The 25448-nt window shown below is 38.0% G+C and overlaps 2 protein-coding genes across 4 annotated transcripts in view; one reads left to right on the top strand and one right to left on the bottom strand.

The window, feature by feature from the left end:
- The window catches only part of RPGRIP1L (RPGRIP1 like), a 95484-nt gene extending 88202 nt beyond the window's left edge, over positions 1-7282 (bottom strand). For both annotated transcript variants that reach the window (XR_012000063.1, XM_026011763.2), the window contains exons 1-3: positions 7083-7282; positions 4093-4184; positions 1927-2071 (exon numbers count right to left, since the gene is read on the bottom strand). Coding sequence is in view for 1 of the 2 variants with exons in the window: in XM_026011763.2 (XP_025867548.2) it covers positions 1927-2071; positions 4093-4177 (230 nt within the window). In the remaining variant the exon portion in view is untranslated. The remainder of the gene's footprint in view (positions 1-1926; positions 2072-4092; positions 4185-7082) is intronic.
- Positions 7211-25448, top strand: part of FTO (FTO alpha-ketoglutarate dependent dioxygenase) — a 378983-nt gene continuing 360745 nt past the window's right edge. Inside the window, exon 1 of one of the 2 annotated variants that reach the window (XM_026011764.2) lies at positions 7211-7490. In XM_026011764.2, the coding sequence (XP_025867549.2) occupies positions 7311-7490 (180 nt within the window). In that variant the 5' untranslated portion in view covers positions 7211-7310. The remainder of the gene's footprint in view (positions 7491-25448) is intronic. The other variant, XM_072750216.1, reaches the window with a different exon arrangement.

The raw sequence follows: 25448 nt of genomic DNA, 5'->3' as shown, positions 1-25448 counted from the left end.
AGACCAACGGAGCCACACACTCTATCTAGCCCTTTAATGAGTTTAGGATCCTTAGCCTCACCCAATGGTTTAGCCATAGAAATAGGGTTGACATTTAAATGGGATGTCAACCGAAATATCTGAATCTTTTATTACAGAGAGACTTTCATAGAGATAGAGATCACATTCAAAAGACACAGGTTTAATACAAAAAAGCAGTCAATATGTGGAGAATAATAAATGACCCACATTTTTAAGAATGGCACATCAGTGGAGTGGCTTTAAATTCTTTCAAGGATGTTCAAGTAAATTTTTTGTCAAGAAACAAGATTGCATGTTTGTCCAGTAAGGGCAGTAATTTTCATTTGTTTGATATCATTATTTTGTGTTATCAATACATTGTAAGTAATCTGATAAAGTTTAACTACTTATTGAAAAAGGTGGCTTATCAAATCTATATTTATGCTGATGTGGTACTAATTACATCTTAAGGATAAATTTAAAACTGTTCTGGGATACCTGGCTGGTAGAGCATGTGACTCTTAATCTCAGAATTGTAAGTTTGAGCCCCACATTGGGTATATAGATTACTTAAAATTTAAAAAGTAAAAATAAAAATCAGAGCAGTTCTACACATGCCTCTAGGTTGTGTTTGTGAAGTGAAATTCAGAAGAATTTTAGAGCTTTGGGTCATAGTGGTCATTGGATTACTACTCTCAGGGCTAAGTAAAATAACATCCCAGGAGGTTAAATGGCTTGAACATAATATCATAGGCTAGAGGCAGAGAAATAATAGAACACATGCATACAACTTGACTTCTAGCTGAGTCCTTTTTCCATTAAACTACATGGCTCATTATTAGGTTGTTTTATATTTTCTGGCTGGGACAAATTACTAATGAGGTCAAGGTTGTGAATTCAATTATTTTACTGACCAATTAGGCCTACAAAGGAAAAAAAAATTGTTCAGTGGTCATAGACTACATTCTTCATTCTGATAGGATACGTGTGTGTTACTGGTCAGAAAAGGAATCAGGCAAGTGAGTCACATGTCTTGTAAAAAGACATTATCATGACTCAAAAAAGGACTCAAAATAAAAGCCCCCAACACAGCAGGTCAGTGGGCCATTAAAACAAAGTCCACAGAGTAGAAACTGAACTAGAATCACCCCGTTAGGATACATTCTAAGCAGAATACTGACCCCACCTCCACCCCAATCTTCTTTCTTCCATGGCTTTCTCACCTTTTCATTTAACCTAGAACATGAATATGAATACAGGCTTGTTGAAGCTTACAAATGGGCATGTGCTTTTTTTGTTTTTAATGCCACACACTCAGAAGATAGTTAAAGTACTTCTGAACAAGAAGAAATGAAAGAATACTTAGTTTTAAGAAGTTATCCCTGCCAAAATCTTTTGCACACAAATCAGGTGACAATAATTCTTCAGAAACAGTAGAGACTCTTCGAAATAGAGATTCTAGACTAATCCAAGCAAAGTTAAGTATGTTCCAGATACTGAAGTGAGGTTTTCATTAGTAAACCCCAAGTCTTAAGGGAACATGCATTCTAACAAGTTAGAATAGCTAATTACTTTTTCAAACTTTTATTTTAAACCAAGGCATTTAAAAAACAGATGCTTTGGCCATTTGCTTATTAAACTATAAATATTAAACCAGAAGTTATTTATAGATATGATATACTCGTGGCACTCTTAGCTATTAGCTTTTTCTTTCAAATAGCAACTTCAGACATAATAAACACTCATCATCTTTTTGGTTTATTATTCTAGTTTGTAAGATTTTCCATTTTTAAAAACTGTATTTATTTACAACCTGCCTTGTTCCAAAAAAGATTCCAGGTGGAGTTTTCAATTAAGTTTATAAAAAAGCATATCCTCCAAACTTTACAGAGTCAGGAGAAAAAGCTAAAAGCTTTTTATCATAACCTTTTAATTTTATCCTCTTGCTTGCGGGCATGCTGTTTAAGCAAAATGTTCTCATCATGCAAACGCAAAAATCTGTCTTCCAGTTCCTCCCGACTGATACGTGACACTGCCTGGAGAGACTTCATTGTCCGTGTCATTGATGTTTCTGTAAAAATGCCAAGGTAATTAATAGTGTGATTACTTAAAATAGTCTCTAAAAATGATAATCATTGATATTAATCTAATCCTCAATGCACTTTTTTCCTTCGTGATTTACATTTAAGATTGTTTTAGAATACATTATAGCATTGCTTACATCACCAATCAGATGGGAGAATAATAATCTTTGCTATTAAAAGTTTACATGTGCGCCTGGGCGGCTCAATTGGTTGAGCCTCTGCCTTCCGCTCAGGGTCCTGGGATTGAGCCCCCAAGGGGCTCCCTGCTCAGTGGGGAGTCTGCTTCTCCTTCTTCCTCTACTGCTCCCCCTGCCTGTGCGTTCTCTCTCTCTCTCTCAAATAAATAAATACAATTTTTAATTAATTAATTAATTAATTAATTAATTTATGATTGTCGCACAGAGAGAGAGAGAGAGGCAGAAACACAGGCAGAGGGAGAAGCAGGCTCCATGCACCAGGAGCCCGATGTGGGATTCGATCCCGGGTCTCCAGGATCGCACCCTGGGCCAAAGGCAGGAGCTAAACCGCTGCGCCACCCAGATATCCCCTACAATTTTTAATTTAAAAAAAATAAAAGTTTACATGCAATATTGAGGATTTCAGCAATAACAGTATCCATTCAACAGGATATTTAAATAACCATTCTTTAAGAATATAAGATGGAACTCTGATTCGATAAGACTTTTCAACATATATGTTCAATTATGAAAAAAATTTTTTAAAAAGTATCTGAAACTGTGTTTTCTTTCTTTTTTTTTTTAACAGTGGCAAGAGTTATGACAATAATTTGGTGAACATAAGAAGTTTTTTGGAGCTATGTATGGGTTTTGGGTTCTAGAAAATAAACTGTGAAATTTGCAAGTACAAACAAATAAACCTCTACAAGTCATTTATAAGCTATATTATATATATATTTTTAAAGAACTTTTATACCTTTTAGCATGTGTATAAGATTTTTTACATATACTTAAATTCAGTATTTTCTGTATCACTGGCTAATTTTCATTATCATCCAAAAGAAATAAAGAACAAATGGACAAAGGTTAAAGCCCCTATAGTGGTAAGCCGAGGGCAAGAACTGAACTTAAAGTAGCCAATTCCAATAAGCAGCTATACACAATTAATGTTTATTTGTATCTGAATACCTCGTGTTCCACCAAAGATCTCAAGCAAATTTTACATATATATATATATATATATATATATATATCTTGTAAATTTAAAAATAAAAGCTGTATAGTCAAATTTATCTTTTTCAATGAACAATACACTGACCATCTTTCCGTGATAGTTCAAGGTGGCCACCTGAATTGTTCTAATTCACAGGAGTATTAAGACATCTTAGTGGAATATATTTTATATCACAGCTGTCTCAATGACAAATGCAGTAGCATGACAGCAGAGCTGACACACTGTATACACAAACAAAAACATAGTTCTACACTCTAAATTGTTCCTCAAAGCAGTGTTTTTCATTCCCAATTTGAAAGTGATTTTTTTAGCTCTAGGGCAACCACTAAATGATAAAAGGATAAAGGAAACCTTAAATGTGTATTAATTTGATAAAACAAAGTCAGTATCACTTGGATAAACAAACCATTTTGAGATACTCTACTTGAAAGGCAAAAATTTTTAAATATGGCTTTTCCACCCATATAAAATTTAAACATAAAGAAACATTTTAATGGTGAATGTGATTTAAACCAGGCAATTCGATTTGGAGGCTTGATTCTGTGTAGTTTCTACTGATGTGTGGAATTTTAAAAAGATGATTTATAACAATTCTTTATCAGAACAGAGGGGGATTTTACATTTTCTATGAGCTGTTGATAATTGATGCATGCAGTAAAATACCATATGTTGTTCTAAACTCTCCATGTTCCTGTTTAGTACAATCAAGAGCTATATAGTTACTTAAATGGCTTTGTTTGTAAGGATATCAGAAATACTTTAAATTAAAAGTTACTGATCAAAGTTCATAATGATAATAAATAACAGCTGGCCATACCTTGCAACCCTCCCATTCCAGAGAGGTTTAGACCTATATCTTTCACAGGCAGGTCTCCTGCCGTCTCATCAGTGGGACCAGACATGGCCTATCTGTGGAGAAGAGAAAATTAAAATAAAATCTTTCCAACATATAACATTAGCTGTGCAATGGAATGAACCAAATAAAATGAATTATGACTCTAATGGACATCTACTGTCTACACGTGCGGCTTGAAGACAGTAAAAGCTTCTATTGTACAAGTAATACTATATTCAGTCAGCATTTCTTTCAACAGTATATTTCCTATAGTTTGCTTAGGAAATGGGGTAAGATTATCATTCTTCCTTCTTTTTATTTCTTGATCTGAAACAAAAACAAACTCCCTTAAATTTAAGAAATACTTCCTCTCTATCCCCCACCTCCTTTATGCCCCCCAAAGCAAGCAGGTATCTTGGAAAAAACCTAGTTGGAAACTTGATTCAAAGTTGTTCTATTATTTACTAGCTGGACGAGTCACCTAATTTTGCTGAGTTTCAGTTCCTTAATTTTATTTCATTATTATATTTTTTAAAAACTCATTTTACTTTGTTATATATATTTATTTAAGTAACTTCTACCCTCATCATGGGGCTTGAACTCACAGCCCCAAGATCAAAAGTCACATGCTCTACTGAAAACTCAGACAGCCAGGTGCCATGGTTCCTTAACTTTAAAAATGGAGAAAAAATTAGCTATCTCACAGTTATTCTAAGGGTGAGATGGTAAACTAAAAGCAGTAGCATATTTGCCTGGGATGTCAGTATTAGTTAACTATTAATTTTTAGCTTGGTGAACAAATGAGTGGGTAGGTCCAAGTTTTGTGAAAGATGTTTCATAAATTCACCAGCTGAGTTTTTGTTCTGTCCTGTGTTTGTTGCCATGAGGTCTAGTCCCAGGGCTTCCTACCTCAACATACAAGCTGTCCAGTTAATTTTGGCATCTTTACAGTTTTACAGTTTCTATTCTTCAGGTATGCACCACAGTAACTCAATTTTGTACGTGGATATAAACGGTCTGTGCAATGTCTAGTATGTGGGGAAAAAAAAAAGATTTTATATTTTCATTTCAAACCACCCCAAAAGCCAAATGGAAACTACCAGTAAAGATGCCTTAAGGCAGAGGTTCTCAATCTCTTAGGATGTTGGGCCTAGAATGTAAAGTCCACGAGAGAACCCAGTTTATTTGTCTTGTGTATCTCTGTACTGTATTCTCAGAGGCTGACACACAGCTTGGCATATAGCAGGCATTTGCTAAATAACTGCTGAATGAATGGAATCCATGGAGCTTTAGGGTCTGTAGACCCAAGAGGTGGTTTATAAAATCTTGTATGCATATGTTTATATGCAACATCTTTAGGGAAAGGGTTCATAAACTTTATCATAACTCATCAAAGGTTGAGAACCACTGCATTTAGCTGTGACATACACAACGAACAGACTTATACCTGAGAGATTGCCTCCCACTTCTTTTGGAAACACTGCTACAGGAAAAGTCAATTTTAGGAACCAAAATTATCAAGCAGTTTAAACATAGGACACTTGTGTGTTTAAACGATGACTCTGCCATGACAGAGTCATGGTAGCTTCTATAATAATGATATAATAATAATGGTGGTGGTGAGTTAACATTTACTGAATGCTTACTAAAATGTGCCAGGCCTCTTCTAAGGGCTCCAATTATACGAATTAATCAAGTATCTCACAATATCCCTGTGAGGTTGTTACTACTTTGCAAATGCAAAAACCAAGACACAGCTTAGGTAACATACCTAAGGTCACACACATCTAAGAAGCGGTCGGTCATATTTTTGATTGTCACGACTGGGAAGGCGGAGGGCAGTGCTACCGTATTTTAGAGGACAGAGACGATGTTAAACATCCTACAGTGCACAGAAACCACAAGAATGATCTGGCTCCAAATGTTAATAGTGCTGAGATTGAGAAACCCTGCACGGTGCTGTCATGCCTCTCCACCACCATCTTCTGTTATCCCTCCTTGCTTGCCATACTTCACTCAACACTCCTTTAAGTTCCTCAAATCCACAGTACCCTGTCTTGCTCAAAGCCTTTGCATGAGCAGGCTTCTCCTTCTTTGGGGGCTCAGCTCAAATGTCACTTCTTGAGATGCCTTCTCTGATCACTCTGTGTTTGAGTATTCTTCCCCCCAAAATTCATCACTGCTTATTTCCGTTGCAGCAGTCATCTCTACCTAAAATTATTTGTTTACTAGCTCATTACTGGTTTGTTTCTACTAATCAAGTATAAGCCTCTTGAGATGGGTATCAGTCCTATTCACAGCGGTAGTGAACAGCGGTCTGGTGCAAGGTGGGCACCGACATTAATATTTACTTGATGAGGGCAGCCCGGGTGGCCCAGTGGTTTAGTGCCGCCGTCAGCCCAGGGCATGACCCTGGAGACCCGGGATCGAGTCCCACCTCGGGCTCCCTGCGTGGAGCCTGCTTCACCCTCTGCCTGTGTCTCTGCCCGCCCCCCCCCCCCCTCGAATAAGTAAAATCTTTAAAAAATATTTACCTGATGATTAAATGAATATGTGGCATTGAGACTAAAATGGTAAAAAGAATGCCCGCCGTTATGTAGTTCAGAGCCTATGGGGGTCATCAGGCGGTAAACAAACAACAGGCCATTCAGGAGGTTTACGGGCTAATGAGAGCACTGTGTTTCTGTGCCCTTCTACTTGAAGGACTTGGATGGGCACAGCCATTAGCATTAACGCTCCTCGGCTAGGACTCAAGGCTGGGATATAAAATTTCAAACCGGTGCTGGGCGTGGGGATAATGGGCGGGCTGTGATTCGGGCCTGAGGATGTGCTGTCTCGTGCCGGGCTGCTTTCCACGCGAGCAGAACTCTAGTGCCTTCTCCCCGGCGTAGAGCTGACCCCAGGACCCTGCCCCGTGCTGCAGGTAGATGGTGGGCCACCTCCGTCCCCTTCAACTCCCCCGGAGTACTCACCGCCACTCTCTCCCCGCGGCTAGCTACCGTTGCTATAGCGCCGACGGCGTGTTGGGCGGCTGACCGAGAGGAGCACGGGAAAAACATGGCGGGCTCCGTTTCCTCCTGGGAAATGTAGTTTTCCTCCAGCCTTAGCCCGCCAGCTCGCTGCGTAGCTGTCGGCCCTGGGAGATTCTCGTGCTGCAAACCCCGAGGCGCTCTCGAGCGTCGCCGCCTTGCATCCTGGGAATGGTAGTTCCTGCGGCTCTGACGGAGAATGGCGCCGGGCGGGAGCAGGACGCCGAGAGAACTACAAGCAGGAGGCGGGGTCCAGGGCGAAGGAGCTACGCGGCTAGCAGTGGCGAAGGCGGCTGTAGCGGCAGCATGAAGCGGACCCCGACCGCAGAGGAAAGAGAGCGCGAAGCTAAGGTATGTCGGCGTCTGTCGAGTGTGGGATCCTTCGTGCACTTGCAGCTAGGGGCCGGGAACCGGGAGGATTCGGTTGCACGGCGAGCGGACGCACGGTCTAAAGCCGAGGGATGACAGGGCCTTGTCAGTAAGGGAACCAGACACACTGGGGGGACATACCTTCGTGCTGGTCGGGATGCGGGCCTAGTCCTGTTGGATCACGAATGAGAATCACGACACCGTTTCCTTTTCCTCTTCTGCGCCTCATTCCTTGGTCACATTTGTAGCTACCCTGGTGCCTCAGTTTACCGGACTCTGAGATGACTGAGCGTAACAGTTGTGCTTTCTCTTCAGTAATGGTTTCCGAGGACTGAGATTGGTTCAGATGGAAATCAGACGTGTTTACTTGGAACAGTTATCTCAGTGGCTGCCTGTCGTGCTCTGTGTCTTCAGCGGATAGGAGTCTCACTACAATCCTATTTTCTACCTTTGGGGTTCAGCCTTCTGGTAGTTGCCGTTTCATGGATGGCAATAATAACATCTATAGCGACTTTTTTTTTTTTTAAGCATTTATTATACGTCAGGACCTACGTTAAGTTTGTAAAGTTTATATTATTTCATGTTCTTACCATAGAAGATTGTGAGAAGATTGTGCAGATGGATTATCAACTGTCCTGTTTTACAGACGAAATCGTAAGGTTCAGAAGAATTGAGGGTTTCCTTTCTCTCATTCCCCAAATCAAGTCCCTTTGGTTTGTTTAAATATGTCGATAACCTGTCCCCTTTTTCTATCTCCAGCACCTTGGACCAAGCTTCTGTGATCTCTTTAATGGATGTTGCAACAGTCTGCTTATTGGTCTACACTTACTCTCCACCCTAACAGCTCCCATGCCCCCTTTCTTCCACACAACTAGTCTGTTTTGCACACTCTGGAGAGTGATCTTTTTGCAGTGTAAATCTAATCATGTCCCTTTCCTTCTTCCCTCCTCTGCCAACCACCTGTTTAAAAATTTCCCATGACTTTCTCTTGCTCTTAGGAGAAAGACACAACGTCACACGGCCTACAATGCCTTGCATGGTTTGGACCCTTCTTGTTTCTACAGCCTCACGGGACATGACACTCTCCCTGCTCTCTACCCATTAGCCACTTTGGCCTTTTTAAAAGGCCCTCTTTCCTGCTTTATCTGGCTACATAACCTTTACACGTGCTATTAGGTTGCCTACTCCTTATTAGGCAAATATTAGAGATGAGGACCAATGATAACTAAAACAGACACAGTTCTTGCTCTTGTAGAATTTAGAGTCCTACAGGTGTTTGTCTTAGGGCAGTGCTTCTATGGATTTAAAATATAAAATCTGTCCTATAATGACCTGAGTTATAACAAGGTCTCACCAGGGACCTGACGTTTTCATGCTGGAGTCTGCCTATGATATGGACAGTATACTAAAGATGGATTCAAAGGGGCTAGGATCCTTCTGCATTAGACTACAACAGTGCATAGAAAGAGATAAACGTCACCCAGTGGCGTTGTGTATGATGTCTTTATCACCTTTCCTTTATAATTACGTTATTCATTCTTTTCATTGATTTATTGAATGATTTCATTCATCATTCATTCATTCATTGATTTATTGAGCACCTATGATTTGCTAGACACTGGGATTATGACTTTAGCTAAGATGGAATCCCTGCACAAAGGAGCTTTTACCCTACTGAAACTTTACCCTTTGCCTGTGAGATACTCATGCCATCCACATTTTATGGATGTGGAAACTGAGGCTTGAGGGAATCATGACTTGCCCAAGGCCACTCGGTGGCTATGCAGAACTAGAGCTCAGAATGAGGTCTTCTGACTCAAAGCTTTTTTCCATTTTCAACATGTGAAACATATTTAATTGATAGAGCAAGTTGTCTTCCTGTTTACTTTAAAGAATTCCTTTGATACTGGTTTAAAATTTGCTTCTGAAAATATTATTGGTTAGAACAAAGTATCGACAGTTAAGTTTTAAATCTTCAATAGAAAATGGTCAGTTACTCATGACTTACTTTTTCATTTCTAATCAACTTTACTGAGGTATAATATATGAACAATAATTCGTAGCCATTTATAGTGTGCAATTTGATGGGTTTTGACAGATGTTTATATCTGCAACACCACTATCATAGTTGACATAGCAAACCTTTCGGTCAGAAATTTCCTCTTGCTGATTTGCAGTCAGTGTCTCCCCTCCCTTGGTTCCCAAGCAACTACCAATAAATAATGTTTTCTGTCGACGTAGACGAGTCTGTATTTTCTACGGTTTCATGTAAATGGAAACACCGTATGTACTCTTGAGTCTGTCTACTTTCACTGAGCATGATGATCTTTGAGATTTATTCATGTTGTCCTGTGTATCAGTAGTTCATTCCTTTTTTATTGCTGAGCAGTAGTGTACTGTTTGGATCTACCACATATTGTTTATTCATTCACCTGTTGCTTAAGAACATTTGGATTATTTCTGGTTTGGGACTGTTAATGTAAAAAAAGCTACTATCATCATTCATGTAGAAGTCTTTGTCTTTGTTTCTCTTGTATAAACACTCAGGATTCCAGTTGTTCAGTTTGTTTAGCTTTTAAGAAACTACCAAAGTGATTCTGCCATTTGCATTAGTTTCCTAGGGCCGCCAGAACTTGGTGTCTTAAAACAGCAGAAATTTATTCTCTCTTAGTTCTAAAGGTAAATCTGGATGCAGGGTGTTGACAGGTCATGGTCCCTCTGAAGGTTCTAGGGAAGAATCCTTCCTTGCCTCTCTTGGCTTCTGGTGACTCCTGGTATTTCTTGGGTTGGGCAACCAGAACATAGTTGGCTTCTGTGTTCCCATAGCCACCTTCTAAGTGTTTTTTGTGTGTCAAATCTTCCTCTCCTTTCTCAAGTAAAGACACCAGTCATTATATTTAGGGCCTACCCTAAATCCAGGATGATCTTAATCTCAAGATCTTTGATTTATTTACATCTACAAAGACCCTTTTTCACATTTACAACTACCATGGGTTAAGATTGGACGTATCATTTTGGGGGATGTTATTCACACCCACTACACCATTTTATATCTTCATCAAATGTGTACGAGAATTCTAGTGCTCCATGTCCTCACTGATATTTATTATTGTCAGTCTTTAAAATTTTAGCCATTCTAGTAGCTGTGTAGTGGTATCTCAAGGTGGCTTTAATGTCCATTTCAGTGGTGACTAATGACATTGAGTATCTTTCTAAAAAAACCTTTTGAGGTATAATTTATGTACTATAAAACTCACCTCTTCTAAGTGTACAGTTCAGTGATTTGTAGTATATTTACAGAGTTGTGCAATAATCACCATAATTTCAGTTTAGAACCTTTCCATCATCCCCCAAAGAAGATGTGTGTTGATTTGTAGTTTATTCCCCTGTCCTATCCCCCATCCCTAGGCAACCACTAATCAATTCTTTGTTCTCAAAAGTTACCTTTTCTGGAGATTTCATGTAAATGGAGTCAGACAGTATGTGGTCTTTTGTGTTTGGTTTCTTTACCCAGCATAATGTTTTGAGGTTCATCCATGTTGTAACACATATGAATCAATATTTAGTTCCTGTTTATGACTAAATAGTATAATATTCCAGTGTGTGAATATGCCACACTTTGTTTAATCCATTCACCAGTTGGTGGATATTTAGGTTGTTTATACTTTTTGGCTATTTTAAACAGCCCTGCTATGAATATTCCTATTCTACTTTTTGTACAGACATATATTTTCCTTTCTCTTGAGAAGATGCCTAGGAGTGGACTTGCTGGTCACATAGTAAATCTGTAGTTAACATTTTAAGAAAGTGCCGTACTGTTTTTTTTCGTCCAAATGTTTAAGTCCTCCCAAAATTTTTATGTTGAAATCCTAAATCCCAACGTCATGGTATTAGGAGGTGGAGCTTTTTCCCCACCTTTTTGAGGTGATTAGTAAGGGGTTTAGTGTCTTGTAAAAGAGGCCTGAGAGAGCTCCTCATCCCTCCTGCCGTGTGAGGACACAGCCAGAAGTTTGGAGTTTACAACCTGGAAGAGAATCCTCACTAGAACCTGACCATGCTGGTACCTAAATCTTGAACTTCTAGCCTCCAGAACTAGATGCAAAGAATTTCTGCAGTTTATAAGCTACCCAGTTTGTGGTATTTTGTTTTGGAAGCCCGAATGGACTAAGATACTGTTTTCCAATGTAGATTCACCCTTTTATGTTTCCACCAGCATTGCTTGAGGGTTCCAGTTTTTTCACATACTTGTCACCTCCTGTTAATGTCTTTTTGATTATAGCCATCTTGGTGTGAAGTGTTTTTTTATTTTTATTTTTATTTTAAGATTTTATTTATTTGAGCTAGAGTATGCAGGAGAGAGCATGAATGGGGAGGGGGGACAAAGGGAGAGGGAGAAGCAGGCTCCCTGCTGAGCAGGAGCAGCGCATAGGGCTCCATCCCAGGACCCTAGGATCATGACCTGAGCCAAAGGCATATGCTTCACAGACTGAGTCCCCCAAGCGGCCCTCATCGTGGCTTTGATTTTCATTTCCCTGACTTGTAATGATGCTGAGCCTCTCATGTGTTTATTGACCATGTTTACATTTGTTTTTGTGAAGTGTCTATTCAAATCTTATGCCCATTTTTTGGGTTGGGCTGTCTTCTTAAAATTAAGTGTTAGGAGTTGTCAGATTTTCTAGATGTTCTTTGTTGATGATATGTATTGTGAACATAGTTTTCCAGTCTTTTAGTTTATTAAATGATTGTTTAAAGTATGAAAATACTTAATTTTGATAAAGGTCTAATTTATTGATACTGCTTTTTATGATTAATGCTTTTTAATGATATCTATGAAATTGTTACCTATTCCAAGGTCACAAAGATTTCATGTTCGCTTTTTAAATTATCTCCATAATGGGTAATATTACTTTTGATTTTTCTTTTCTCTTTGGAATAACTTAGATTGTGTTTTCTTCTTGTGATTGCTTATGCTATAGACTTTTATATGTTGTGCAAGTCTGGAGGGTGAATGAAAAGGGTGGACTAAATGTTATCTAGCTTTTCCTGGTAACGTTTATTTAATCTGTGTTAAAACCTAAGAATGCACCAAAGTATATTCATTCATTTAAAAGAATTTCTTTAATTTTTTAAAAGATTTTATTTATTTGAGAGAGGGAGTATGAGTGAGGAAGAGGGAGGGAAAGGGAGATGGCAGAGGTAGATGGAGAAGTAGACTCCCCACAGGGAGCCTGATGTGGGACTAGATCATGGGATCATGACATGAGCTGAAGGCAGATGCTTTACTGACTGTGCCACCTAAACCCCCTATTCATGCATTTTTATAATGAATTTTTCTTGTAAGGCATATGGTGGCATGGTCCAGATTGGTAGTTGGAAGTCTCAGTTGGAACCATGGCCTTAAAAATTTCCTTGCTGTTGGGATGGAGGGTTGGTGCCCTGTGCCTCAGTTTCTCTAGGGAGAAAATGGAGTCAAGCATGGCTTCTTGTGTGGGTCACTCAGAGGATCCAGTGTGATGAGGTTCCTGTGCCAGGGATATGGTAAATATGGCTTAGCATGAGTCCGATCGTCCGAAAGGCCCTTTACTGCTAGAGGGTTGCCTCCATGATTTTGTTTTTCCAGATGCTATAATTTGTTATTTTAAAATGATTTAGGGGTGCCTGGATGGCTCAGTCTGTTAAGTGTCTGCCTTTGGCTCGGGTCATGATCCCAGGGTCCTGGGACTGAGCCCACATCGGGCTTCCTGCTCATTGGGGAGTCTACTTCTCCCTCTCCTTCTGCCTGCTGCTTCCCATGCTTGTGTTCTCTCTCTCTACCAAATAAATAAAATCTTTAAAAAAAATAAAATGATTTAAAATTTATAGAAGTGCTGAAGAGTAGAGCAGAGAGCCCTCACAGGCCTATTATGCAGATTCACAAGTCGTTAACATCTTGTCACATTTGCTTTTTTGCTTTCTGTCTCCCTAAATATACACATAAACCATTATTATTATTATAAAATATTTTATTTATTAGAGAGTGAGTGAACACCAGCCAGGGGAGGGAGAAACAGGCCCCTCTGCTGAGCAGGGGACAACTCCCCCCCGCTACTCCACCCACCCTGGCAATGCGGGGCTGAATCCCAGGATCATGACCTGAGCCAAAGGCAAAGATGCTTAACCAACTGAGCCACCCAGGTGCCCCTGTTATTTTTTTTTAATGAACCATTACAGAAGAAGTTGGAGACCTCATTCCTCTTTACCTCTGCTTTACCTTTACTTCGGCATGTATTTTCTAAGAACAAGGACACTGTTATATGGAAATATAGTGAATTGTCACATTCAGAAAAGTTTACCTTGATAAAATACTCTTATTCTAAAGTTCGTATGTAAATTTTGCTAGTGTCCTAATAATATCTTTTATCGCATTTTTTTTTTTTCTGGCCCAAGTTCCACTCTAGGACCACACATAATCTATAATTGTCATATGTCTGGTTTCTTTTAACCTTCTCTAATCTGGTCCTCTTTGCTTTCTTTCATGACATTGACATTTGGGATGAGTGAGGCATTGTTGACATTTGTGATGACTTACAGGCTGTTTGCTTTGTATGCTATACCAGTATTCTTATTTGTCTAATACTTCTTATAAGGAGACTTAGATTATGCATTTTTGGCATGTATGTTTTTGCGGAAAGTTAAGGGACCATTAGAGATCACACATTTACAACTCACATAATTATCCTGCCTGTAGATGTGTTTTACTTGGCCCAAACTGTGTTTGGAGGTTTCTGAATTATTTTATAATACAAAGTGGAGATAAAAATTTGGATGTCTAGCTTTCTTGAAAAACTAGACTCTCTGGCAACATCAGGCATGCGCTGCACCAACTGGAGCTGCATGGTGGCTGCCCCTTTAGATGGTAGATGGACTTTCCATTTTGCCACACTCCACCTTTGTCTGTTAGCAGTTTAGAATATGGGGCTGGAGAAGCAGACTCCAGGAATCGAGTCCTGCTCCATCACTGTTTGGGGCAAGCAGCTTCATTGCTCCCAACCTCAGGTTCTTCATCTGTAAAATTGTGATGTTTATGATCATGATGAGGATTGAGATGTATGTAAAAGCACCCAGAACATTCCTGCACATATTAAAAATAAAAGTAGTTGTTACCACCATCACATCATTGGCATCAGGTTACCACTTACCTGATCCCTGTAGATATTATAGCCTCTGTTCAGGATATTCATTTAGTATACTTATATCCACTGTCTAATTGGACAGATTTCGCAACTGGGGTTCCACTAGCTTCTCTCCTGTGGATCCCACGTGGTATAAGTTATGTACCAGTCTTGGGAGAATTGAGAAAATAGTCATTCAAACTATTTTTTGTGTTCTGTGATTCCGCTGAGGAATCTGGTTAAGTGCCAAGTAGCATATCTAGGACTGGGGACACGTGGCTAAATATGGCAGATTTGGTTCTATGGAACTGACTGCCTTTCCATGAAAAGTAATAATTAAACAAGTACCAACAGTATAGTGGAGAGTTTTTATCATTTGAAGTGGGACATGGGAGCAGGGAGGATCTAATGTGCTATGGAAGTCATAGAATTCCTTCCTTCGGAAGATCTGTTTAATCAGGTTGTAGGATCATGGAATTCCTTCCTAAGATCTGTCTAAGGATGTAGCCGTATGAAAGGCCTAAGACTCCTTTAGAGGTTGTTCAGAAATATTAGACCTGTTCTTTTTTCTAATTCCACTATAGTTAACACAGTGTTATATTAGTTTCAGGTGTACAGTATAGTGATTGAACAAGTCTATATATTACTCAGTGCTCATCATGGTAAGTGTACTCTTAATCTCCATTTTCTATTTCATCCATATCCCAACTCACCTCCCCTCTAGTAACCATCTGTTTGTTCTCTATAGTTAAGAGTCTGTTTTTTGGTTTGTCTCTTTTTTTCCTTTGTTCATTTGTATTGTTTTTCAATTGCACACATGATGAAATCCTATAATATTTGTTTTTCTCTGACTGACTTGTGTTTTGCTTAGCATTGCACATTGCACTCTCTAGCTCCATTCCAGTTGTTGCAAATGTTGAAATCTCAAGGTTTCATTCTTTTTAATGGCTGAATAATATTCCATTGTATAGATACACCACTTTTTTTTTTTTTAATGAGTAGGCTCCAAATCCTTGACCTTGAGATTAAGAATCTCATGCTTTTCTGATGGAGCCAGCTAGATGCCCCTATACCACATTTTCTTTATTCATTCATTTATCCCTGGGCACTTGAGCAGCTTCCATAATTTGGCTATTGATGCTGCTGTAAACGTAGGAGTATGTGTATCCCTTTGAATTAGTGTTTTTGTATTTTGGGGGAAATACCCAGTAGTGTGATTACTGGATTATAGGGTAGTTCTGTTTTTAATTTTTTGAGGAATTGCTGTACTGTTTTTCATAGGGACCCTACCAGTTTGCTTTCCCACCAATAGTACAAGAGGGTTCTTTTCTTCCCACATTCTTGTCAACACTTGTTGTTTCTTGTGTTGTTGATTTTAGCCATTCTGACAGGTGTGAGGTAACATCTCATTGTAATTTTGCTTTATATTTCCCTGATGATCAGTGATGTTGAGTCTATTTTAATGTTGGTCTGTTGGCCATCTGGATGTCTTCTTTGGAGAAATATTTATTCATATCTTATGTCCATTTTTTAATTGGATTATTTGTTTTTTGGGTATTGAGTTTTATAAATTTTTTTAATGTATTCTGGATACTAACCCTTGTATGGCTATGCCATTTGCAGATAACTTCTCCCATTCAGTAGTTGTTTTTTAGTTTTGTTGACTGTCCTTTGCTGTGCAGAAGCTTTTTATCTTGCTGTAATCCCAATAGTTTATTTTTACTTTTGTTTCGCTTTCCTCAGGAGACATATCTATAAGGAAGTTGTTATGGCCCATGCCCGTGCTCTCTTCTAGGATTTTTATGGTTTCAGGTCTCACATTTAGGTCTTTAATCCATTTATTTTTGTGTTTGGTGTAAGAAAGTGATCCTGTTTCATTCTTTTGTATGTTGCTGTCCAGTTTTCCCAACACCATTTGTTGAAGATACTTTTTCCAATTGCATATTTTTTCCTCCTTGATCAAAGATTAATTTATCCTATAATTGTGGGTTTCTTTCTGGCTTTCTATTCTGTTCCATTGATCTTATGTCTGTTTTGTGCCAGTACCATAGTGTTTTGATTACTACAGCTTTGTAGTATAACTTGAAATCTGGAATTGTGATACGTCTAACTTTGTTTTTCTTTTTCAAGATTGCTTTGAGGGGCGCCTGTGTGGAACAGTTGAGTGTCCAACTCTTGGTTTTGGCTCCAGTTGTGGTCTCACGGTCCAGATATTGAGCCCCGTGTCAGACTCTGCACTCAGCGCAGATTCCGCTTGGGGTTCTCTCTCCCTCTGCTCCTCTCCTTCCCCCCAAACAAATGAATAAATCTTAAAAAAAAATTTTGCTTTGACAATTTGGAGTTTTTTGTTTCCATACAGATTGTAGAATTCTTTTTTCTAGTTCTGTGAAAAAAGCAGTTTGTATTTCAATAGGGTATTAGAACCATTCTTTAGTTGTGGAGTGAAAAGATGTAGATGCTGAAATCCAAACTCGTTTCGGTGGTTCTTATGTTGGCTTGAGTAAGATCATCTTTTTGAAAAAATACTAAAAATAGAAGTTTACATTTATTACTGAGAGGGTTATATACGTTTAATAGGAACATAATAATTTTAAGTATTGTACATTTTTATCAGTGAAGGAATATATCCAGAATAAACTTGCTGTTTCAACTAAAAATTATTTAAAAAGCCTGTTTTTGGTGGAAATTGTCTTAATATCATTTAATAAAATAAATCTTAAGTTATATGGTATAATGAGTTATAAATATAATAACCGAATAAAAAGAAATTTGTTGTTTATGTAAGTACTTTTTAGGTCTTCTTACCTCAGTTTTATTTTATTTTTTACAGTTTGACATTTTAGTGAGGTTCTGAGAAAGTTCTTTTGGTCTTTGCCTTCACCATGGACCATCCTGGATTTTTTTTTTTTTTTTCCATCCTGGATTATTTTGCCAGTGTATCTGTTGCTAATTTAGGAAACTAAACGTAGAACATTTTTGATGGTGGCCAATGACCAGGGGACTTAAGAAATTAAAACTAGGGCTGCCCAGGGTGGCTCAGTGGTTTAGCGCCGCCTTCAGCCCGGGGTGTGATCCTGAAGAACAGGGATTAAGTCCCAGGTCAGGCTCCCTGTATGGAGCCTGCTTCTCCCTTTGCTTGCATCTCTGCCTCTCTCTCTGTGTCTCTCATGAATAAATAAATAAAATCTTAAAAAAAAAAAAGAAATTAAAACTTGCCCTAGCAGATTCTACTCTGTGATCTTTTCCCCCAAAAGTTTTGCTTGATCTCTCTTCAGTATATGGGTCAACCTTTAATCACCATTTGGTAGTTTCAATTGCCTTCTTTAGATAAAAGGGTTAGTTTATTTGTTCCTGGTTTTCAAACCACTTTATATACATTCCTTGAAAACTTAACTAGCTAAACCATTGGGTCTTTGTGAATCTTGTTACTTTGTATTATTTCTAGGTCTCTTCTTAACCATGCTAGTGTTAGTTTTGAAAACTAAATTTGCCATTTGAGAAACGTCTTAGACACTTTTAAACAACCATTAGATTCTTTGATGACAATATTGGTGTCTGATTCATCCTTCCTTCTCTCTAGTATACCTAGTAGTGTCTTGCATTTAAGAGACATTTATAGATATCTGTTGAAGAAAGATTGAATCGTTAAGAGCCTCCAATGTCTGATACAGGTTATGTGTGACCCTTACTAATTATAATATTTGCTCCTTGGCTGCTGATTGGATTTTATTGTGCTAGGTTTGGCAATACAATTATTGGCTTTTAGACTGTATGCTTCAGGAAAGTGGAGACCCTGTCTGGTTAGTTCTGTTATTCACCATTCCATTATTCCATTCCTGGCACTTCACATTGTGCCAAGCACACAGTTGTGTGTGCATATTTATCAAATGAATGAATGAATTCCCAAAAGCATCACCTGTTGTTGGTCATTAGGCCTTCCATTAGTGAGAGCTGAAACTGGAGCTTGAAAGAAATAATGGAAAAGCGTTAAATACTTTATGGATTGTAAATTACTTGACATAGGTATAGGTATTAATTTTGAGAAACAGGATTCTTCAACATTTGCTTAGCAACTGCCAGCAATTGTTTTCTGGTGCACTCTTTCAAATATCAGATGCTAGTTCATCCTCCAGAGTTAGTATATTTTATAGTTGTTAGTTTATTATGGTAGATTTCTTGATAAAGTTATAAAGTGTGACTTTGTAACCTCTAGATGACAAGAACTTTTTTTTGTTTGTTTAAAGATTTTATTTTATTTATTCATGAGAGACATAGAGGCAGAGAAGCAGGCTCCATGCAGGGAGCCTGATGTGGGACTATCCGAGGACTGGGATCATGCCCTGAGCCAAAGGCAGATGCTCAACGCCTGAGCCACCCCAGGCGTTACTTGTTCCTTTTTTTTTTTTTTTTTTTTAAGATTTAGAAGACAAGAACATTATAGTTGAGATGGTACTTTTGGACCCTTGAAAAAGGTACTTATTCAGAGGTGGATTTAGAGTCCTGCTAACCACATTCACTTGACTTCTGTTTTACACTGGTTTTGTATTATTTTACAAAATTGTCTCACCAGTTGATTTTCCAGTGTAAGCTGGAAGGAATCTGGGGGGTGGGGAGGGGACTATTGGGTTGGATCAGGAAATGTTCAGGAGATTAAGATTTGCATTGGTAGGAACTTGTTTCCAAACCTTTGTCCTTGGCATTGTGTTTGTCTGGAAGGCCAGTGCATGTTTGAAAGCTGACCCTTGAATAGGTGCTGTAGGCTTGCATTTTTGTTTATGCTGTGCACATCTGTCTTGTTGCCATGCCCATCATTTATTTGCTCTGTAGTTTTGGAAATGAGATGCTTGCAAAGTGACCATGCCTTCCTTTCTGTTAAAGAACTGCCATATGGCTAAGTGGCAGTTGAGACCTTTACGGCTGGTAGAAACCAAGTAGAAAACTCAGTCTGAAGGACCAAATTATGTTGCATCTGGTCTGAGGAGGAGATACGTTGCCAGGGCATGAGTGTTTTCATAACTGTTTGTGATCAGAAAATTCAGAGCTCTGATTTCTGTATTAGCCCTAAGTCTGCCCTTTGGCACCTTCATTTAGTGACTGGATCATTCAAGGCTGAGCCTCAAGGGCCAGCATTTCTCTAATAATCATATAAAATGGGCTGATGTGGCAACCTTAACTCACTCTGCTGAATTGGGTGTGATTAAAGTCTCAAGGCCGTATTAATATGGATTTTCTGTTTCTATGCACAGCAGTCCATTATCTCAGTGTTTTCCAGTTGACCATTTTTTTGAAAACAGAAGATGGAACATTTTTGCTGATGAATTTTTTTTTCCTGTCAGCAGGAATGTTCTGTTTTTGTTTTGTTTTGTTTTTGCTTGAGAATAGCACCCGACAGATGAATGCAAACATTTCAGTTTATGTGGCCTCTCGCCTGTTGTCATGTCAATCTTGTTATTTAGGTAAATATTGTGCAGGGTTTTTTTTTTTTTTTTTTTCTTTTTGCAGAATCAGCAGCCAGTGTGCTGCGAGCACTTTTTGTTTTAGTCACATGGACTGGTAACACTATTAATGAGACAATAATTGGGAAATCGGAGTCATTGTTCTCATAAAACACGGTCTTCGGTCTTCGCAGTGGAAGCAGCCAGGCAGAGGAGTTGCATATGCAGACTGCAAGGGAGGAAAGGATGAGTAGCCAGTGCGCCCAGCTTTTAAATTCATCAGACCCCTGCTGCTTAAATTGCCCCAGCTGTTAATGCTGGAACCATTACAGTAATGGACTCAGCAAATGAAGGAGAACGAAGACACGCACACTTTATTACCAGAGGGGCAATTTTCTCTTCATCTGTAATAGCAGCGGTGCCTCATATTGATCAGACCATCAAGATACTAATCCTCTGTAAAATTACTTGTTATAACTGAAAATGTGTTAATCCAAATCAGTCTGTGTCCTGACTGTCTACTTACTATTGAATACAGACTATTAGATGGTTTATTTTTCATGATTTAAAGCCTTTGCCCTGAAAATGGTTGGCGTTTCCCTCGCAACACTGAGTGCTTAATCTTAGCTATAGCCCAGGGTTGTCTTTTTGTTTTAAACAGAACATCACCCACTTAATTAAGGAGTGAGTGTCTGTCTTGCTGTCTGAGTTATGCTGGTGTTTTATGTTCCTCTGGATTTATTAAGCATCTTGTTTTACATTCAGTCTGTGGTTTGTGCTGTAAATAAAAATAGGCCCATCTTGCACATATTAGAAATTTGCAGGTAGCAAATGTCAATAAGTACCAGGGATGTAAGGTTCTTTGATTTATATTTCAGGCACCACGTTGTGCTTTGTCGATTGAACCCATAGGCAGGATGCATCCTGGTGTCTTCTGTGTAGCAGATGTGTTTTTGCATCGTTGTCTGAGAAAGTTTATGGTTATTTCTGCATCCTTGGTTCGGTAGATTGCTTTTTAGACATCATTGTCTAAATGCAGACGGCATCTTAGGGGGCAGATCCTCTCCCCCTCCTTGTGTTTTGTGAAATGAGTACAGCTAGGAATTATTATAAGAAGACCTGTTAAAAACTGAGTTCTGTCTTCCTTAATATTTAGAATTATAGGAATTACTCCTTAAAATTTCCATTTTTTTTCTATTGTAGTTTCTACCACATTGTATGTTTATCTATATACAGACTCAGATGCCCTCTTGGCAGTATTTTTACTTATTCTCCTATATTGTCATTGCTCAGAGCATTTGTATGGCATTCTCTGTAGAGTTCATTCAGAAATACTTAATTAGTCCTCTTTGTGTGCCAGAAATTGTGTTAGAGGCTAGAGATTCAAGGATGAATAAGATACAGTTTTTGCCTTTGATGACTTTGGCTCAATATGTTCATAGGAATATGAATAGCAAAATGGTGAAATCCACTTGTGAATGTAGTTCCTGGGAATGGATACCAGTTATGGGTGTGATAGTAAAATCAGCCTCATCGATTTTTCTTGAAGTGTTACCATAAGCAAAACTGTGCAGCTTAATCACACTTTAAGACTTGCATCTGAATGATTCCTAGTGGTTTGGAAGAAATCTCATTTTTCTCATTGGAAACTTGTTTACTGCCCCCTGGAGACAGGCAAAGGAAGGATTTCCAAAAATGTGTTGATCAGTGACCACATTTTTGGATATGTATAGTTTTCCCATGGAGACTACTTTAAAGGGAATAGTGCTTATTCGATTGTTTATCTTCTAACATTTATGCTATAAATCAGACTTGTTGCTTTAGAATATAGTTCATCAGGAGAGACTTTAGCCTGTTGTGGTTAAGAGTGTGGATTTTGGACCATTTGCCTTGTTTTCCCCCTAGCTTCCCTACTTTGTAGCAGAGCAGTCTTGGGCAAGTCAATTTCTTTGAGCCTCAACTTCATCTATAAAATGGAGATAATAATAGTTGTGAGGATTAACTGCTTTACTCTCTGAATTTAGAATGGTGTTAGGCGAATATAGTGTTAAGTGTTAGCTGTTTTTATTATTGTAGATGTGACTGTAGGTAATGTGATTATTTTCAACATGTTGCTAACCACAATGTGTATGGCGTATAAGATAATTAAGCATTTCTTATTTAAAATACTATTTTTTCCTGATTACATGATAGTTTGCTATATTAGAAAAACTTGAAAATACAGAAAAATAGCAAAAGGGGAAAAAAAGGCCTATAATTTTCCAGAGATGCCTACTATATGTACAGTGTATTACTATGAGCCAAGTTTTATCTAAAATATGTTTATGATACATATTTATGAATGGTATTTTAAACAAAGATGTATAGCATTTTATCATATGGATTTTTATTATCTAGTACTTATTTCATCATATGGATTTTTTTTTCCTGCTATTATAAATTTTCTTTCAGTGACCGTTCTTGCACATGAATCTTTGTATGAACTTCTGGTATTTTCCACCAGATAAATTACAAGAAGGCAAATTGTCAGTTTAACATTTGTAGAGTTTTGGTTTTCATTGTCAGATTGCCACCCAGAGAAGATATGCCAGTTTCCACTATAATAAGAATGCCTATGAATACATATTTGTTACATCCTCTTCAACACTGGGAATTATCATAAAGGAAAAATATTTGACAATTTGGAGATGCAGTAGGAGCTCATTGTAGAACTATTTTGTATTTTAATTACCAAGTGTGGGGCAGCCCGGGTGGCTCAGCGGTTTAGTGCCACCTTCAGTCCAGGGCGTGATCCTGGAGACCCAGAATCGAGTCCCACGTCAGGCTCTCTGCATGGAGCCTGCTTCTCCCTCTGCCTGTGTGTCTGCCTCTCTCTCTCTCTCTCTCTCTCTGTCTTTCATGAGTAAATAAATAAAACCTTAAAAAAAATTACTAAGTTTGTGGTTGAATTCCCTCTCACCATGTTGATTGGGCAAAAATATATTTCTTTTGTGATTTATTATAACCTTTGTTCATTTTGCTAATGTATGTTTATCTTACTGACTTGTAAGAACTCTTCATAGATTAGGGATATTATTTGTTAATCAAATGATGGAAATATTTTTCCTAGGTTGTTTATTGCCTGCCTTTTACTTTTGAATTGTTGTTATTCAAAAGTTTTTCATCTTTTAGGGCAACTTTTCCCACCTAAGTGTCAGATTAGTTACTTGTATGTTCTTGTTATTTTGTGATTTAAAATTTTTTATATCATTCTTGTAATACATTAAGAATTTAGTTGCTGTATGAAATGGAGTAGACGTCTGACATTTTCTTTTTTTTTTAATTTTTATTTATTTATGATAGTCACAGAGAGAGAGAGAGGCAGAGACTTAGGCAGAGGGAGAAGCAGGCTCCATGCACCGGGAGCCCGATGTGGGATTCGATCCCGGGTCTCCAGGAGCGCGCCCTGGGCCAAAGGCAGGCGCTAAACCGCTGCGCCACCCAGGGATCCCCTGTCTAACGTTTTCTCCTCATGTGGTTAACCAGTTTATCTCCTGCGTTGACTAAATGAATGCCAGAATACTTAGATCTACTTATTTTGTTTTTGTTTTTTTTGTCATTTGTTTTATTGTTTTTGTTTTGTTTTGTCTGTTGTTCTTGATACACCATTTTATTTTTTTTTTATTTTTTATTTTTATTTTTTAAAGATTTATTTATTTATTCGTGAGAAAGAGAGAGAGAGAGACACACACACACACACAGGCAGAGGGAGAAGCAGGCTCCATGCCGGGAGCCCCATGTGGGACTCGATCCTGGGACTTGAGGATCACGCCCTGGGCCAAAGGCAGGCGCTAAACCGCTGAGCCACCCAGGGACCCTTGATACACTATTTTAATTACCAGAGTTTTATGATACCTTCCACTTTCAGGCAGTATAAGACTCCCATGACTATTCTTTGTCTTCAGACAATCCTTGGTTCTTTTGTATGGAGAGGACAATACTTTTTCCAGATAAACTTCCGAAATCACTTTTTTGGAGTCTTCTAGGTATATCAGCCCTTTCTATTTTAATTATTATTGCATTACACTTATAACTTAATTTGGGAAGAACTGAAATAAATACAGTAGAACAATTTCTCATTCAACAGTGTTATTTATCTTTTCATAAATTTAAGCTCTCTTTTATGTTCTCAGAATGGTTTGTAATTTTACTCAATAAAGTACTTTTTATTACCTTTTGAGTTTATTACTGGATATTTTACATATTTATTATTTTTTGGTTACTGTTGCAAATGGGATATTTTTAAATTATGTTTTTAAGGTGGTATATGAGAAAGCTTATTTTGTGTGCTGTTTTTGTAATTGGCCACGAGATAGAATGCATTCTTATTCTAATATTTTTTGGTTTGATTTTCTTGGGTTTTCTAGGTATATACTAGGCAGATAACTTAATCATCTGCAAATATAATTTGGTCTTTCCCCCTTTAGTAATTATAGTCCCTCTCTCTTTTTTTTCTTGTGTTATTACATTGTCTAAAACTTCTAAGTAGAGGCAATAGCAGGTAGTCATGCCTTTACGAGTTCTGTTTTAGGATTCTAGTAGTAAGTATAATGATAGTTGTTGGCAATAGTCTTTGATTTTTAGTTTACTGTTTTACTAGGGACTGAGGTTGAATTCTTTTGAATATATTTTTGACATTTATTTACATGGTAAAGCCTTTTACTGATAGAATATAACCTATTAATATAGTTTCTAATATTGGTTCCTTGGCCTAAATCCTACTTGGTCATATTATATTGGCTTTTTAACATACTACTGAATTCACTCTTTTAGTATTTCAATAAGAAGAGCAAGATGGGTCGCTAGCAGTGATTGTTAAGGAAGCTGGATGGTAGTACCCCCTATGGGTCTTTCAGAATCTTCAGTGAGGTATATTTAACATACACGTTATGGCCATAATTCAGACTATAGTTAGTAAAATTTAATAAAGCTCTTTTGCCTGATTGAGGATAAGCTAATGGTAGAGGGAAGATATTTACCTGTTAAAATATTGGGAAACATTCCTTTCTGTGCTTTCTTTTGTCAAGTTTTGGTATCATAGATATGCCTGTGTCATGAAATGAGTTGTACCATTTTCCTCATTCTTTGTTCTGGAGCCTTTTAAGAAGCATCAGAATTACTTTTCCCTTGGACATTTGAACTAAATTACTTGTAAAATTCTTCCTGTGATGTTGGGGAAGGTAATTTTTGGATAAGTGTTCTAATATCTTTTCTAGGTATTGCTTTTATATAGTTTTGTTTCCTTTTGAGTAAATTTTGATCATGTTTTCTCAGAAACTGAAGTTTTATTTATTTTTTATTTTTATTTTTTTCAT

Source organism: Vulpes vulpes, chromosome 2, assembly GCF_048418805.1.
Source record: "Vulpes vulpes isolate BD-2025 chromosome 2, VulVul3, whole genome shotgun sequence".
Lineage (NCBI taxonomy): Eukaryota > Metazoa > Chordata > Mammalia > Carnivora > Canidae > Vulpes > Vulpes vulpes.
The sequence above is the reverse complement of the archived record's forward strand: the minus strand, read 5'-3'. Positions and strand labels throughout refer to the sequence as shown.